This window comes from Pipistrellus kuhlii, unplaced genomic scaffold (genome assembly GCF_014108245.1).
Source record: "Pipistrellus kuhlii isolate mPipKuh1 unplaced genomic scaffold, mPipKuh1.p scaffold_m20_p_5, whole genome shotgun sequence".
NCBI classification, from domain to species: domain Eukaryota; kingdom Metazoa; phylum Chordata; class Mammalia; order Chiroptera; family Vespertilionidae; genus Pipistrellus; species Pipistrellus kuhlii.
This window is the reverse complement of record NW_023425551.1, coordinates 32,779,975-32,792,994: the sequence shown is the minus strand read 5'-3', so window position 1 is coordinate 32,792,994 and position 13,020 is coordinate 32,779,975. Positions and strand designations below refer to the sequence as shown.

At 44.1% G+C, this 13,020-nt stretch overlaps 1 protein-coding gene and 1 long non-coding RNA gene across 2 annotated transcripts in view; both read left to right on the top strand.

Annotated features, from left to right (window-relative positions):
• CRYBG1 (crystallin beta-gamma domain containing 1) overlaps positions 1 to 13,020 on the top strand; it is a 162,629-nt gene that overhangs the window by 135,465 nt on the left and 14,144 nt on the right. Inside the window, exons 9-13 of the mRNA XM_036414920.2 lie at positions 4,496 to 4,622; positions 7,590 to 7,625; positions 8,515 to 8,672; positions 9,839 to 9,965; positions 10,067 to 10,212. Of these exons, the coding sequence (XP_036270813.1) occupies positions 4,496 to 4,622; positions 7,590 to 7,625; positions 8,515 to 8,672; positions 9,839 to 9,965; positions 10,067 to 10,212 (594 nt within the window). The remainder of the gene's footprint in view (positions 1 to 4,495; positions 4,623 to 7,589; positions 7,626 to 8,514; positions 8,673 to 9,838; positions 9,966 to 10,066; positions 10,213 to 13,020) is intronic.
• On the top strand, positions 2,630 to 4,093 carry LOC123651413. The gene is made up of 2 exons (XR_006740109.1): positions 2,630 to 3,094; positions 4,051 to 4,093. It is a non-coding gene; the product is annotated as an uncharacterized LOC123651413 (long non-coding RNA).

Below are 13,020 nucleotides of genomic sequence, written 5' to 3'. Positions count from 1 at the left end.
CAGGCTCGGTCATTTACTCAGTGTTACGAGAATGCAGGTGTTCTGAAATCAAGGGACATTTTTAATAGCCCAATATTTTTGGTCAGTTTTATCATGAAATCATTGATCATACAGAGGAATGTATTTATGTATGTGAATTATGAAGCCTAGTAATAAAACAAACCTTTGTGTGCCCACCTCCCAGCTTAGGCCCTCCCTCACCATTACTGAAACTGTGCAGCACCCTGCACAGCCCACCCTGCCCCATCCTCCTGGCCCCTCTCCACACCCATAAGGTCTCTGGAATTTTTTTCCTTATACCCTTGCTTTATAGGGTAGCCCTATAGTCTCTATCCCTACAATATTTTAGTTGTGTTTGCTTTTGAACTTCATAAAAATGTTATCAAAGTTCCCTGTGGCTTGTTTCTTTCTCTCTACATTGTTTCTAAGATTACCCATGTCAATGGGTATATCTGTACTTTATTTTTTCTTATCTATACTAATACAAGGGTAATATGCTAATTAGACTGGACATCTTCTGGAAATCTTCTAGACATCCTTCTGGACAAAGCCACAGTGGTGGGGCCAAGGCAGAGGTGGCTAGGGGTGATCAGGCCGGAAGGGGAGGGCAGTTAGGGGGACATCAGGTCGGCGATGGGGAGCAGTTAGGGGTGATCAGGCTGGCAGGGGAGGACAGTTAGGGGTGATCAGGCAGGGAGGCAGGTGAGTGGTTAGGAGCCAGTGGTGCTGGATTGTGAGAGGGAAGTCTGACTGCTGAGATTGGAGATGGTGCAGGCTGGGCTGAGTGACCCACCCCTACCCTTACCCCCCCCCCCCCCCCAGCCACCGTGCACAAATTTTGTGCACTGGGTCTCTAGTTACTATATAATAGTCACTGTACTTCACCCTGCATCTCTTTACAAGGACATTATCCTAACTATCAGGATCACGTATAAGAAATTAGCAATTCATCCATGATAATGTCTAATCTATAACCCATAACCAAATTTTTTCCAATTGTTTCAGAAATGTCTTTTATGGATTTTTAAAAATAATTAGGTTCCAATCAAAGTCTGTTTCCCATGCCACTGGCTTTTGTTTTGTTAATCCTCACCTGAGGATATTTTTTTCCATTGATTTTTAGAAAGAGTGGGAGGGAGGGGGAGAGAGAAACACATTGATTGGTTGCCTCCTACATGCTTCATGACCTACCAGGCTGGCGATTGAGCCTACAGCCCCCCAGGTATGTGCCCTTGACCAGGAATCAAACCCATGACCCTTCGGTGCGAGGGCTGGTGCTCTAACCACTTAGCAACACCAGTCAGGGTTTCCCTGCCACTGACATTTGAAGCATTTAGGTTAGTTCTCTTAGAGACTATACCTCACACTCGACTCATCTCTATTTCTTCATGATACCAACTAACTTGTTCTTCTGTTGCCTGAATTTTCTGTATATCGGGGGTTTAGGTCTAGAGGTATGATCACATGCAGGTTGAATGGTTTAGGAAAAGTATTCCCATGTACTTGTGTTGAGCACAAAGGTGGCACGTGCTAACTAGCTTGCCATTAACCATACCAAGCTGAATTACTTGGTAAAAATGATGCCTCCCTCACCTCTCCATTGTAAAGGCACATTTCCCCCTTTGAGAGCCATAGCTCACCCTCTTTTGAATAACCTGAAAGTGGGCACATTCGCATGTAATCTTTTGAATATCCAGTTGGTTTCTGTCAATAGCCAACACTCATGTGTAGCCACATATGGAGAATAAGACTTGGTATCCAGCTGGAAATACTGTTTGTTATTTAATTGCAAGTGAACAAGATAAGACCAGTCTTTTAGCGTGATGTGAAGGGTATTTCCAAAAGGGTAATGACACAAGTTTATTTAAAAATAACGGAATAGATGGGCATTGTTGTTACTTCAACAATATTTGTATGCATGTATTTGTTAGCTTTTTTGTTGTTGTTGTTTATTTTTTTAAAGAAGCCTGTACTTTGTTGTTGTTTTTTTTTTAAACCTGTACTTTTACTCATAATTTAGGCAAAAGCTCACTACCTAAGTACATGGGACAATAAAAGAAACTGAGATAACTGCCTGAGGATAGTTCCCCGTCTCCTGACGGCCTCATGAGTAATGTAACTTGTTGGCATAGAATTTACAAAAATGAATCACTATCTTATTGGAATAGAATTAAGGAAAAGTGAATCACACTTCGTAAATGAGATTTCAGATTCCAAAGTCCATCAGCATCCAGAAATGCCTGCCCGAGTTCCCCAGGACTCACTCACCGGGAAGCCGCTCAGAGCAGCAGCCTTTTCAAGGTGTCAGTTTGTGTTCAGAGTTTTAGCCAACCCCCTTCACTCCAGATGACTTGCTTCTATAAATGTCAGGTGACTAAGTTGCATGTTTCCAGGAAAGTGAAATGGTTAGCATCAGATGAATAAATCCACTCAGAACTCAGACTATAAAAGGACAGACTTAAAGAACTGGGTCGGCATCATTTCAAAGTCTCAGTTACTTGTTGGAACCATTGATTGTGCTTATGAACAGTTTAGCCCATTCACTTGGGAGCAGTCAGACTCAGAGGCCCTTGGCTTGTTAGCCCAACAGCACAATTCATGGTGAACGGCCATTGTTTACTTAGAGAGCACTGAGTTCTAAAAACATGTAATGCAATAGTCAGACGGTAAGGAGGGTTAAAGGACCTCACTCTCCTAGCTTCTGTTTTCTTGTGGTGTAGGGGCATGGCAGTGGTGGTTAAAAGATAAACCTCTTTTTTCCCTTAAATTTTTAATTGACATATATATAACATTTGTACCAAAAGGTGCATGACAAATCATCAGTGTATAGCTGAGTGAATTTTCAAAATGTAACCAGATCAGGAAATAGAACAAAACCAGTGTCTCAGAAGCCCTTCTATACACCTGCTCCTCGTAGTCCTTTGCTCTCACTGTAACTATTATCCTGGCTTCTAACACTAGATTCGTTTTGATCCCCACATACACACCACACACACACACAGCCTCTCCATGTGTGTGTATGTGTGTGTGTGTGTTGGCTAGTCTTCAGCAGGATTTTGATTGTAAATCCCTGTATAATTAGTGAGTCTAAGAAGTTACTGATTTATCCAGGGGAATTTTTAACAAGTGCCCTTGGGCCAAAATTGGGAATATGAGAAAAGCAAAGGGAGAACCAGATGCATGGGCTGGTAAGAGACTTCACAGGCAGCCAGCCCCTTGGTGTGGTTTTCTGGGAACATGGTGGAGTGCCCACCCTGGGACGCTGGCAAGGCTGACAAAGAGCTGGAGAGAAGTGATCACCAACAATTCCGTATTTGTTTATGAAGAGGGCACATAGCACCTGTCTTCTGTAGCACTCACTTCTCCAGCTGCCTTACCTTCCCAGAACCCTCCAGGGACCAGGAAGTGGATAAGACTCTGCACTGTCTTTAGGAACAGTCCTGCAAGGCATGAGTTTCTGGTTTCCTGGTTTCTAGCCCATTAGGGGAGGGTGAGGTGGCTGGTTCCCTGGCGAAGGAGAAGTGACAGCTGACAAGCCTAATAAAAGGGTGTGGCATTGAAAAGCCATAAAAATCCAAGAACTCAGAAAGCTTCCCCCCTCCCCCAGGCCAGCACTGTGCGTAGTCACGCTCCTAGTGGGGATCCTGAGTCATTGTGGAGTCAGTTACACCCACGCCCTGGAATGAAAAAACTGCCATGAGAAAGTGATTAGGAACCTGGGTCTGGGTCAGTGGGGATCACCCTGTGCTTGGTATTTGCAGCTGTGTGCCCCCCGGCAGTGTCCTTCCCCTCGTCTGTGAAACGGGGACAGTGGGGCTCCTTCCTCATCGCATTGCTGAGGATTAGATGAGGGTCTGGGTGGCATTCCTTACGAGCTCCAGGCGGATGTTAGCTGTTATTAGTCTTTGACGCTGTGACTGACCAGTAAGTGGAACATCCTATTATTTGGTTACAAATGAGATGTTGCCTTTTAATACACAGCTTGAGGTTTCTTAGTCAGGGCCTCCCTCTGTAAAACACGCCAAGCAACAAGAGAACTGCAGCCTAAAGAATTACTGATTTATCTAGGGGACTTTTTAACAATAACTATCACCCAATAAAATGTGCCCTTGGGCCAAAATTGGGAACATGAGAAAAGCAAAGGGAGGATCAGATGCATATGCTGGTAAAGACTTCACGGGCAGCCAGCCCTGACCACGTGGCTTAGGGATCAAATGCACTTTTAACACTTGTAAGTAATAGAGATGGTTACACTTTAAGCCAATTCATCATATAAATTAAATGGACAAAACCAACCAAGGTGACAAGCAAAGATTCTTAAGAAGAGGCATATATAACGGTTTATTCCTTGAGTCTAATGTTGCTCTGAGCATCACCGTACACCATGCAGATGCACCCACATCCGCTTTGGTCCTTTTCTTTGCTCGTCAGGGGGCTCTGTGTGCTGAAATAGATGACGCATTGTCTGTTTCTTTCTCTCCCCGTTGCTACTTAGATGGCTGGTTTATGAAGAACCAGGGTTTCTGGGTGTCCCATTTGTCCTGGAGCCTGGGGAATACCCTGACTTGTCCTTCTGGAATACAGAGGTGGCCTACATTGGATCCATGCGGCCTCTGAAAATGGTAAGAGTGAAATGTAACTGTGCTTGGAGCGGGCGGTTCTCTGCCAGCCTGACACCATTAATGCGCAGGATGTGACTTGGAAGCAGTGAAGCAGACTAACAAAGCAGAAATAACAGGATTGTTGTAGACGGCGGCGGGAATGGCACCAGCGGTCTGACTGGTGGGTCAGATCAAAATTGGGTTCAGCAACCTTTGTACTTGAGGAGGGTGAGGCGCTGGTTCCCAAATTGTAAGAGAATGTTTACTTGGTAAATCGCAGAGATAGAAGAAGGAATTCCTAGAAGAAATGGGCTTAGGAAACAGGTTATGAAAGGAAGGGCCCTTGGAGAAAGCTAATGGCGCTGTGCCTGGGAGGGCAGGAGAGGGAGAGGAAAGTGGGAAGGGAAGGGGAGGGGAGGGGAGGAGAGGGGAAGGGAAGGGGAGGGGAGGGGAGGAGAGGGGAAGGGAAGGGGAGGGGAGGGACGGCATAGGTGTGCTCCTGAAGAAATGTGCACTCGGGCCTCCATCCCCAGGGTTCTGAGGGTGAAGATTTTAGGGAAGGTCCTAGGGAAAGATCTTAATGGAATATTCCTTAGCCTTCCAGGTGTATCCATGGATGGTTACACTTTAAACCATCCATGGATACAGGGTTGTGGTCTCTGCTGATTGATCGGCCTGCACCAGAGCAGGGCGTTATTTTTAAATGCAGCTGGTCCTGATGTCAGCCGTGGCTGGTTTTGCTGTTTATCTGGGCCTGGAGCTGAAATACACCAGTGACATAGATGCTGTCTCTAGGGAGGAAAGGTCAGGGGTTAAAACCTCATGCTAGGGGAGGAAAGGTCACCCTGGGGGTGAGGTCCCATCCTGCCATTGATTGTCCTTTGCTTTCCACCCTGGTGACCTTCTGAACTGGCCCATGGTCCCTGCTCTGCTCATGTCCGTCTAACTGCCTGCAGCAGGATAACCTGCTATTGTAGATGCTTTAGGTGAAAAAATGTGGAGCCGCCCTGGGCCTCTGCCTCAGGCACTCTCAGCCCTGCGGAGCCCCAGGTGTGTGCACGGGCTTCTGCACAGGGCAGGCTTAGGAAGTAAAGAAAATGGACACAGTTGAACTTTTCTGGAAAAACAGGAGGCAGGACAGATAAACTCCAACTTGTTGGTGATGTGACCGGGAAGGGGATACTTGGGAGGATAAATCGAGCTGTGTCTGAGATGGCTGGTTTTGGATGGGGATGTCAGAGAAGGCCCGGGGAGCTGGGGCAGGGCTGGGCGAGCTGGAGTGATAGGAGGCGGGGCTGGGCGGCAGCGTTGGGGGCACTGGCGCTGGATGTCTAAATGAAGGTTGTCTTCCCAAGTATTTGCCATAGAGAGGGCCTTTTACAACCCCCCATCCTCCCTCCCATGTTGTGCCCTGTTGTCTGGACCCCGTGCTGGACTTTAAGCTTTGGGAGGATCCAGGCTGCCTTGCCCCCGTGCTGAGTGGTGGGTGCCAGGGTGGGTGTGGTGGGCACTCCCTGAACCTGCCCGGCTCCAGGGAGGCTCTCCTTACAGACGTGGCTTTGAAATTCCACTTTGCGGTTGTCTTCTGAGTCAGTTTGAAATAAATGAGAACTTCAGGAAGACAACTTTTTAAATCTTAATCTCACCCCTGCTGCCAGAGCTTGTGGTTATATACTTTGTGTGTTTGCTGGTTTTATTGTAAATGATTAGGGGCTTTTTTCTAAAAGTAAATCCACTCTCAAAGAACAGACTTTTGTTAGTTGTGTGAGTGTATCAGAGAATTGCCCCTAATTTACAAGGCAGTTTTTAGTGGTAATTTATAAAGCTGTGAAGTTGCTAGCATTCGAATTGGATTTCTATTGAAAAGGGTACTTGGTTGTATAAGCTGTAGTTTGTTGACAAAATCAAGCACATTCCTTTATAATTATAGGTCATTTGGTACAGTTGAGCATCATAGGCTGTGCTTTTTATTTGTTTATTTAAAGCTGTTAAATATGTATTGGTGAAAAATATCCAGACTTACCCACTGCTTATTTTAACTTTACCCTGTTTAATATTCCTGTATAAACCCTCTTCTATGTTTTATTTTTAGTGAATTTTAAAGAATGTAAGAAGTTTTTAATTATAAAAGTATAACAGCCCCCATAGGCCTAACAGTTTAATTATTTCAAGAGTCCTCCAGATCATATTGTGAGCTTGTATGAACTTCAACAGTTTTGTAAGCCATGGGTTGCAAAATCAAATGCCTCTGGGAGCAGGGCAGCAAATAGACAGGAGTGAGGCTGGCCGGGAGTGGACCGAGGGAGGGTGGAGAGAGGCAGGCTGGAGCCTGATCCTGGCTGGAGGATGAGCACAGTGTAGGGTTAGTAAGTTCGGGAGGTGAAGTTTGCCGCCTGAGAGAATTTGGGTCCAGAGATGTCAGATCTTAGGACTGTTTCTTAAGAGAAGTGAGAAATACGCATTGTTAAAAAATTGATTTCAGAGAGAGAGAAACATCAGTGATAGAGAATCACTGATCAGTGATTCACAATCGCTGCCTCCTGCACACACCCCCTCCCCACCCCCCCAATACTGGGGATGGAGCCTGCAACCTGAGCACATGCCCTGATAGCGAATGGAACCTCCTGGTTCATAGGTAGATGATGCTCAACCACTGAACCACACTGGCTGGGCTGCATTTTTTTTTTTTTTTTTAATAAAGAAATTTACTGAGTTAAAAAGAAAACAACTAAAAGTTACTGAGTCAGAAAAAAACAGCCATGTAGATGCAGATTACAGGCCAGTCTGTGAGCCTCTGCCCCAGACCAGCTTCCTCATGTCTTCATCTGAGTGCTTGGGAATTTGAGAGCTGTCTCAACCTAAATTTAAACAAACTGGAATGTTCCCTCACTGGGAGGTCTGGAGGTGTAAACTGACATGTGTAATATAAAAAGATAATGTATCACCGAAAAGCCCCTTTCCTCACTCACTGTGTTATTTTCTTTTCAGGGTGGCCGTAAAGTTGAATTCCCTGTAGATCCAAAGGTAAAACTATATATATTTTAAATTTTATTTCCACTCTGTCTCTATGAAGAGAACACTTGTGTGATTTTACAGCTCAGCCCGCAGGAAGTTATCCCAGCTTCCACTGCCATCCTTCTGGCGGGAGGCGCTGCCGAGGGCTCCAGCTGTCGCTGACAGCATGTGCCTCCATGGCTCTAAGGTTCATTGTTGCATCACATTTATATTTTGTAGTTGTATTTACTAATTGTAGGGCCTGCGGCTGCTTGCCAGTTGGTTAGGAAAGAGCTTTCAAGACAAGTTCTCCCAAGTCCAAAGGGCTCTTTCTGCTTCCCACATCGATGACCTATAGTTTGATCTCTAGTTTGTTTCCTTTTTGTAATATTGACTGACTTTCAGAGAGGGAGAGAGAGGAAGGGAGAGAGTGAAACATTGATCAACTGCCTCTTGTATAATACATAGACACACACACCTTCCATTGGGGATCCAGCCCACAAGCCAGGCATGTGCCCTGACCAGGAATCAAACCGGCAACCTTTCGGTGCACAGGACAACTCCCAACCGAGCCACACCGGCCAGGGCTAGTTTGTTTCATTTTAAAAACAAATTATAATAGAACCTTCTGGTTCTTTAGTTTGCCCTAGGAGAAATTCTAAATATCAGATCTAGACATTGACACAAGAACCAATTACTTATAAACTGTCTTTTGAACCTTAGCTTTGGGCTATATCCCGACTGGAAAAAAATTCAGATTTTTAAAATTATAAGATACTGCCATTCATTAATTTTTTAAAATATGAGAAATTTTAATTTGTGTTCCAGGACTTCGTGTTGTTAAATGACTGATTTAACATTTAGCTGTTGAGATAGTTAACGTCTCACAAGTGACTGGTATACCTTATTTCTGTTACAGGTAGTTATTTATGAAAAGCCTTTCTTTGAGGGAAAACGGATGGAACTGGAAACAGAAATGTATAATTTTGTCATGGAAGGAGGCGAAGCAGAAGAAACCGATGGAGAAGCCAGCTTACCGCTGACGTCGGTGGGGTCCATGAAAGTTCTCAGGGGCATGTAAGTAGAGAGGCACGACTGTGAGGATTTCCTTTTTCTCTTTAATCAAGTAATAAACATGCATGACCCCACCCCCAAAAAACATTCCAGATGGTATGGGAGGGAGAATTTCAAATGTGTTCTCCTCAGCCAGTTGTGACCTGGATGGGATAGCAGCATTTGGAGGGGCTATTGGGGTCAGTCAGCTGAGCAAGGCTGGTATATTGGCCCATCCAGATCTGCAATCTTATTTATTAATGTCATGTTCCAAACTATGGAATTGTTGATTTGCTTTTCACTTTTTTATGATCATATTTTGTACTTTTAGATCTTATATATTTCTTTTGGAAGTACACTGCATGTGGTCTTGTAAATAGCCAAAAACATAATATTTTAATTGCTATTTGAAGAAAGTTTATCCAGTTTTATTTGCTGATGTCCTTTTGAGTCAGTTCTTATTAAACACACACACACACACACACACACACACACACGTGTGCACACCACTATCTTCTCCTTTACAGAACATTGATGTATGTTTCTTAGATTGTTTTCTTAGGGCTATTCTGTTAGTCACTTAAATTCTAGAGAAGAATTACCATAATCATAATGACTGAGCCCATCTGGAGCTTTATTTATTTAGTTTTTTTGTTAATCCTGGTGCAAGGATATTTTTCCATTTATTTTTAGAGGGTGGAAGGAAGAGGGAGGGACACAGAGAGAGAAATATCATCTGAGAGAAACACATTGATTAGTTGCCTCCTGGACCAGCCCCGACCAGGGCCAGCGATTGAACCTGCAAACCAGATATGTGCCCTTGACCAGAATCAACCCAGGACCTTCAGTCCATGGGATGATGCTCTCAGGCGTCCTCAAACTTTTTAAAGTGGGGGCCAGATCACGGTCCCTCAGAGAGCTGGAGGGCCGGACTATATGAACTACTAATTCCTACTGTAACACCTCGGCTGCGCTCACTGCCCAAAAAACCTGGCGGGCTGGATCAGACTCCTCTGCGGGCCGCATGTGGCCCGCGGGCCGTAGTTTGAAGACCCCTGCCACAGAGCCAAACTGACTAGGGCCCTTTGTAGCTTTAAAAGTATTTGTATTTGTCAATGAAACTGATATATATATAATGGAAACATTTTAACAATTCTAAGAATTTCTGCTTCATTTTTTTTCTGTTGCAGTTGGGTTGCTTATGAAAAGTCTGGATTTACAGGTCATCAGTACTTACTTGAAGAAGGAGAATATAAGGACTGGAAAGATTGGGGAGGTTACGATGGAGAACTTCAGTCCTTACGACCTATATTAGGTGTAAGTCTAAGAAAAGTTAATGGCTAATACTTGGTGTTTTAGGATAATACACCAAATGGCTAACCTTTGAATTTTGATTTTTTTTTTTTCCTTCTCAATAGGATTTTTCAAATGCTCACATGATAATGTACAGTGAGAAAAACTTTGGATCCAAAGGTTCCAGTATTGATGTATTGGGAATTGTCGCTAATTTAATGGAGACCGGATATGGAGTGAAGACACAGTCTATTAATGTACTGAGTGGAGTGTAAGTGAAATAGCCCAACCTGGATTTTAAACACGGGTTTCACCTGGGTTTGTGTTAAAGTCATACCTTCTCTGACACAGAGAATTAAAGTAAATATTAAATCAGTCCTTTAATACCTACCGACACTATATTTCCATAACTGCTTTTTAAAATCTTGTTTCATTTTATCACGTGTAGTAGAATATTGGAGTAGGCTTTGGGGTTTATGATAGAAATCCACAGATCCTCTTCCCTTGTCATTCTGCATGGAGAAACCTCATGAATTTCTTGTGATGGGAATCAAGTAATAACAGTGATCTAACATGAAAGACCTGAGGTTGGGACAGAGTCCCATTCCATTTTCCTGTGGCCCCACACCTACCCCATTATATAATATTTCTCCACTATTATTTTGACATAAAACTAATCGTTTCAATGTCCCTGGAGTTAGCAATTGAATGCTTTAATAATGCAAAACTAAGTTTTTATTGAAAGATGATTAGTCAAGACACTTTGGGATGCAAGTGACTGCAAGCCAACCTTGTGATGGGAATGGAACTCACTGGCCTACATAAGTGAAATGTCCTGCGGAAGGTTCGCTGCGGTCATGGCTAGAGGCAGGGGCTCAGACACCATCATCAGGACAAAGACGTGGTCTCTCTCTCCCCCCCCCCCTTTCCCCCCCTCTCCCCTCTCCCCTCTCCCCTCCTCTCTCTCTCTCTCTCTCTCTCTCTTTCTGTGTTGACTTCACCTTAGCAGGCCCTTCCCTCTGGCGGCCCCTGGTAGCGCCCTCTAGCTTTTGTTCTTCCATCTCACTACCTCCAGTGAAAAGGGCTTCTCTTTCCCACAGAAGTTCCAGGTGTGACTTTGCTTCTGTGAGCTTGAGTCCTGTGAACCTGCCTCAGTCTGTCACCGGAGCCAGGGAGATGGCTGTGGCTGTGCTATGTGCCCATCGTTGGAGCTGAGATGTAGTTTCAGCCCTCTAGGAACCACTTATATATGATTGGTGTGAGCAGCTCCCGAACATCAGGAAGAATGGGCACAGATACTGGATGGGGACAGGGGGAGGAAGGTGTCTGTCAAAAGGAATTCTGCCATTATTCTTATGAGCCAGGCTGATGTCAGTTATAATTTGTCATGAGTGAGAGTATTCTTAAACGGTTATATGAAATCATTTGACACTGGTTCTGCTGAAAGTGCTTGATGTCTGTTTTTTTATGTCAGGAGTAGTACAAGGCCATTTGAATCATTCTAACCTCAGCTCCATTGCACTTCATGGGGCCTTCTGCAGACCACTGGATATCTGAGCTGTGTCTCAGTGTGGTGTGCTGCCTGCCCCCGTGAGTCATGTCTACCAACTCCTTGTATAGGTTGTTGCTTGTGGCTCTCTTGGCAGAATGACAACAGGGGCTTCTGAGGCTTCCGTTCTTAACAGGAAATACGGCCTACTGGGTCCTGTTCTGGAGCCCTAACATTTTAGAATCTGCCACAGGTACAAGGAATGGTATGGCAGAAGTCCTCTGAAATACTGCGGTGGCAATATTTAAAGACGGCCTTTGAAGTATTTAGAAGAGAAAGACAGTGGCCAGGTCCAGGCGGCAGTTGTACATTTTGATACTCAGCAGGTGTATTGGTTCAATTAGTCAGAGCCCAGTCATGCAGCCTAGAAGCGGAAGCCGACCAGGCTGGGCAGAATTTCCCTGAGGCATTTGTGTAGATTCTGCCGTTGACGCAGATAAGAATTTCTGTACCTCTGCCAGTCTTTTCTTTCTTTTCTTTTACCCAGCCCTTGTTTATCTGAAATCACTTTTCTTTATGAAATGTTGCTTTCATGTGTTTCTATTTTTAGTCATTTCTAGTAGCATTTCCTGGCGTAGGCTCTTGTTCTGGGTGTAGCAGTTGAGGTTTATTTTGAAGGGAGGCATGCGTACCCACACCACTTCCTTTCAAATGTGTGGCTGTGGGAAGGGCCGGCTGCTTCCTCATATTTCATTGGTCGTTTGACAAATATTTATTGAGGTCTATTATGTGCACAGCATTATATTACGTCCTCAAAGAAGTTACAGTATTTACATAAAACATAATGATTGCTACAAAAGACCTAGGGATTAAGTGCTTTGAGCATCCACATCAGAAGGATTAATTCCCAGTTTGAACTCAGGGACGACTTTAGAGGCTTTAGCACTGGAGTTGGGGCTCGTGGGGCGGGACAGTAGAGCTGTGCCAAGATCTGAGGATGGAAGACAAACCTACTCACATTAAATGGTTTCAAAGAAAAGTTGTCCTATGACTCTATTCTTATTGGTAAATAAGCATTTTAGTTTGGTTCTTTATTTCCTAGTATGGAATGCAAAGTCAGGGGAAAAAACTTTTTTAAGAGTCTTGCTCTGTGAGTGTTTAAGCTGGTCCCTTTACATAGCACATTTGAAATCTAAATATAAAGTGTGTGGCCTGAAAGGAGACTTTACAGGGCAAGTGGCAGTTCGGGTCAGGAAGAGGAGAGAACTGGTGAGCCTCAGGAGACTCAATCATAGGTTCGATCATGCCTGGCCACTAAGTGATGGTGTCACCTTGGACGAGTCACTTCCCATTCAGAACAAACACCAACAAATAATTCCATGAGATGCTTCTTATTCATCAGTTAGCTTTGGAGGGCAAGAATTTTCTTTCAAATTTGCATACCTTGTGCTAATCTATTGAGTAGTTCCTGGCATATAGTAAGTGGCTAATGTGTGTTGAATGAATAAGTGAATTAACTTTTAATAAATGAATTAGATGTGAAAGCATTCTGGAAAGTTCTTAGTATGCATACAGGCATATAGGTATTAA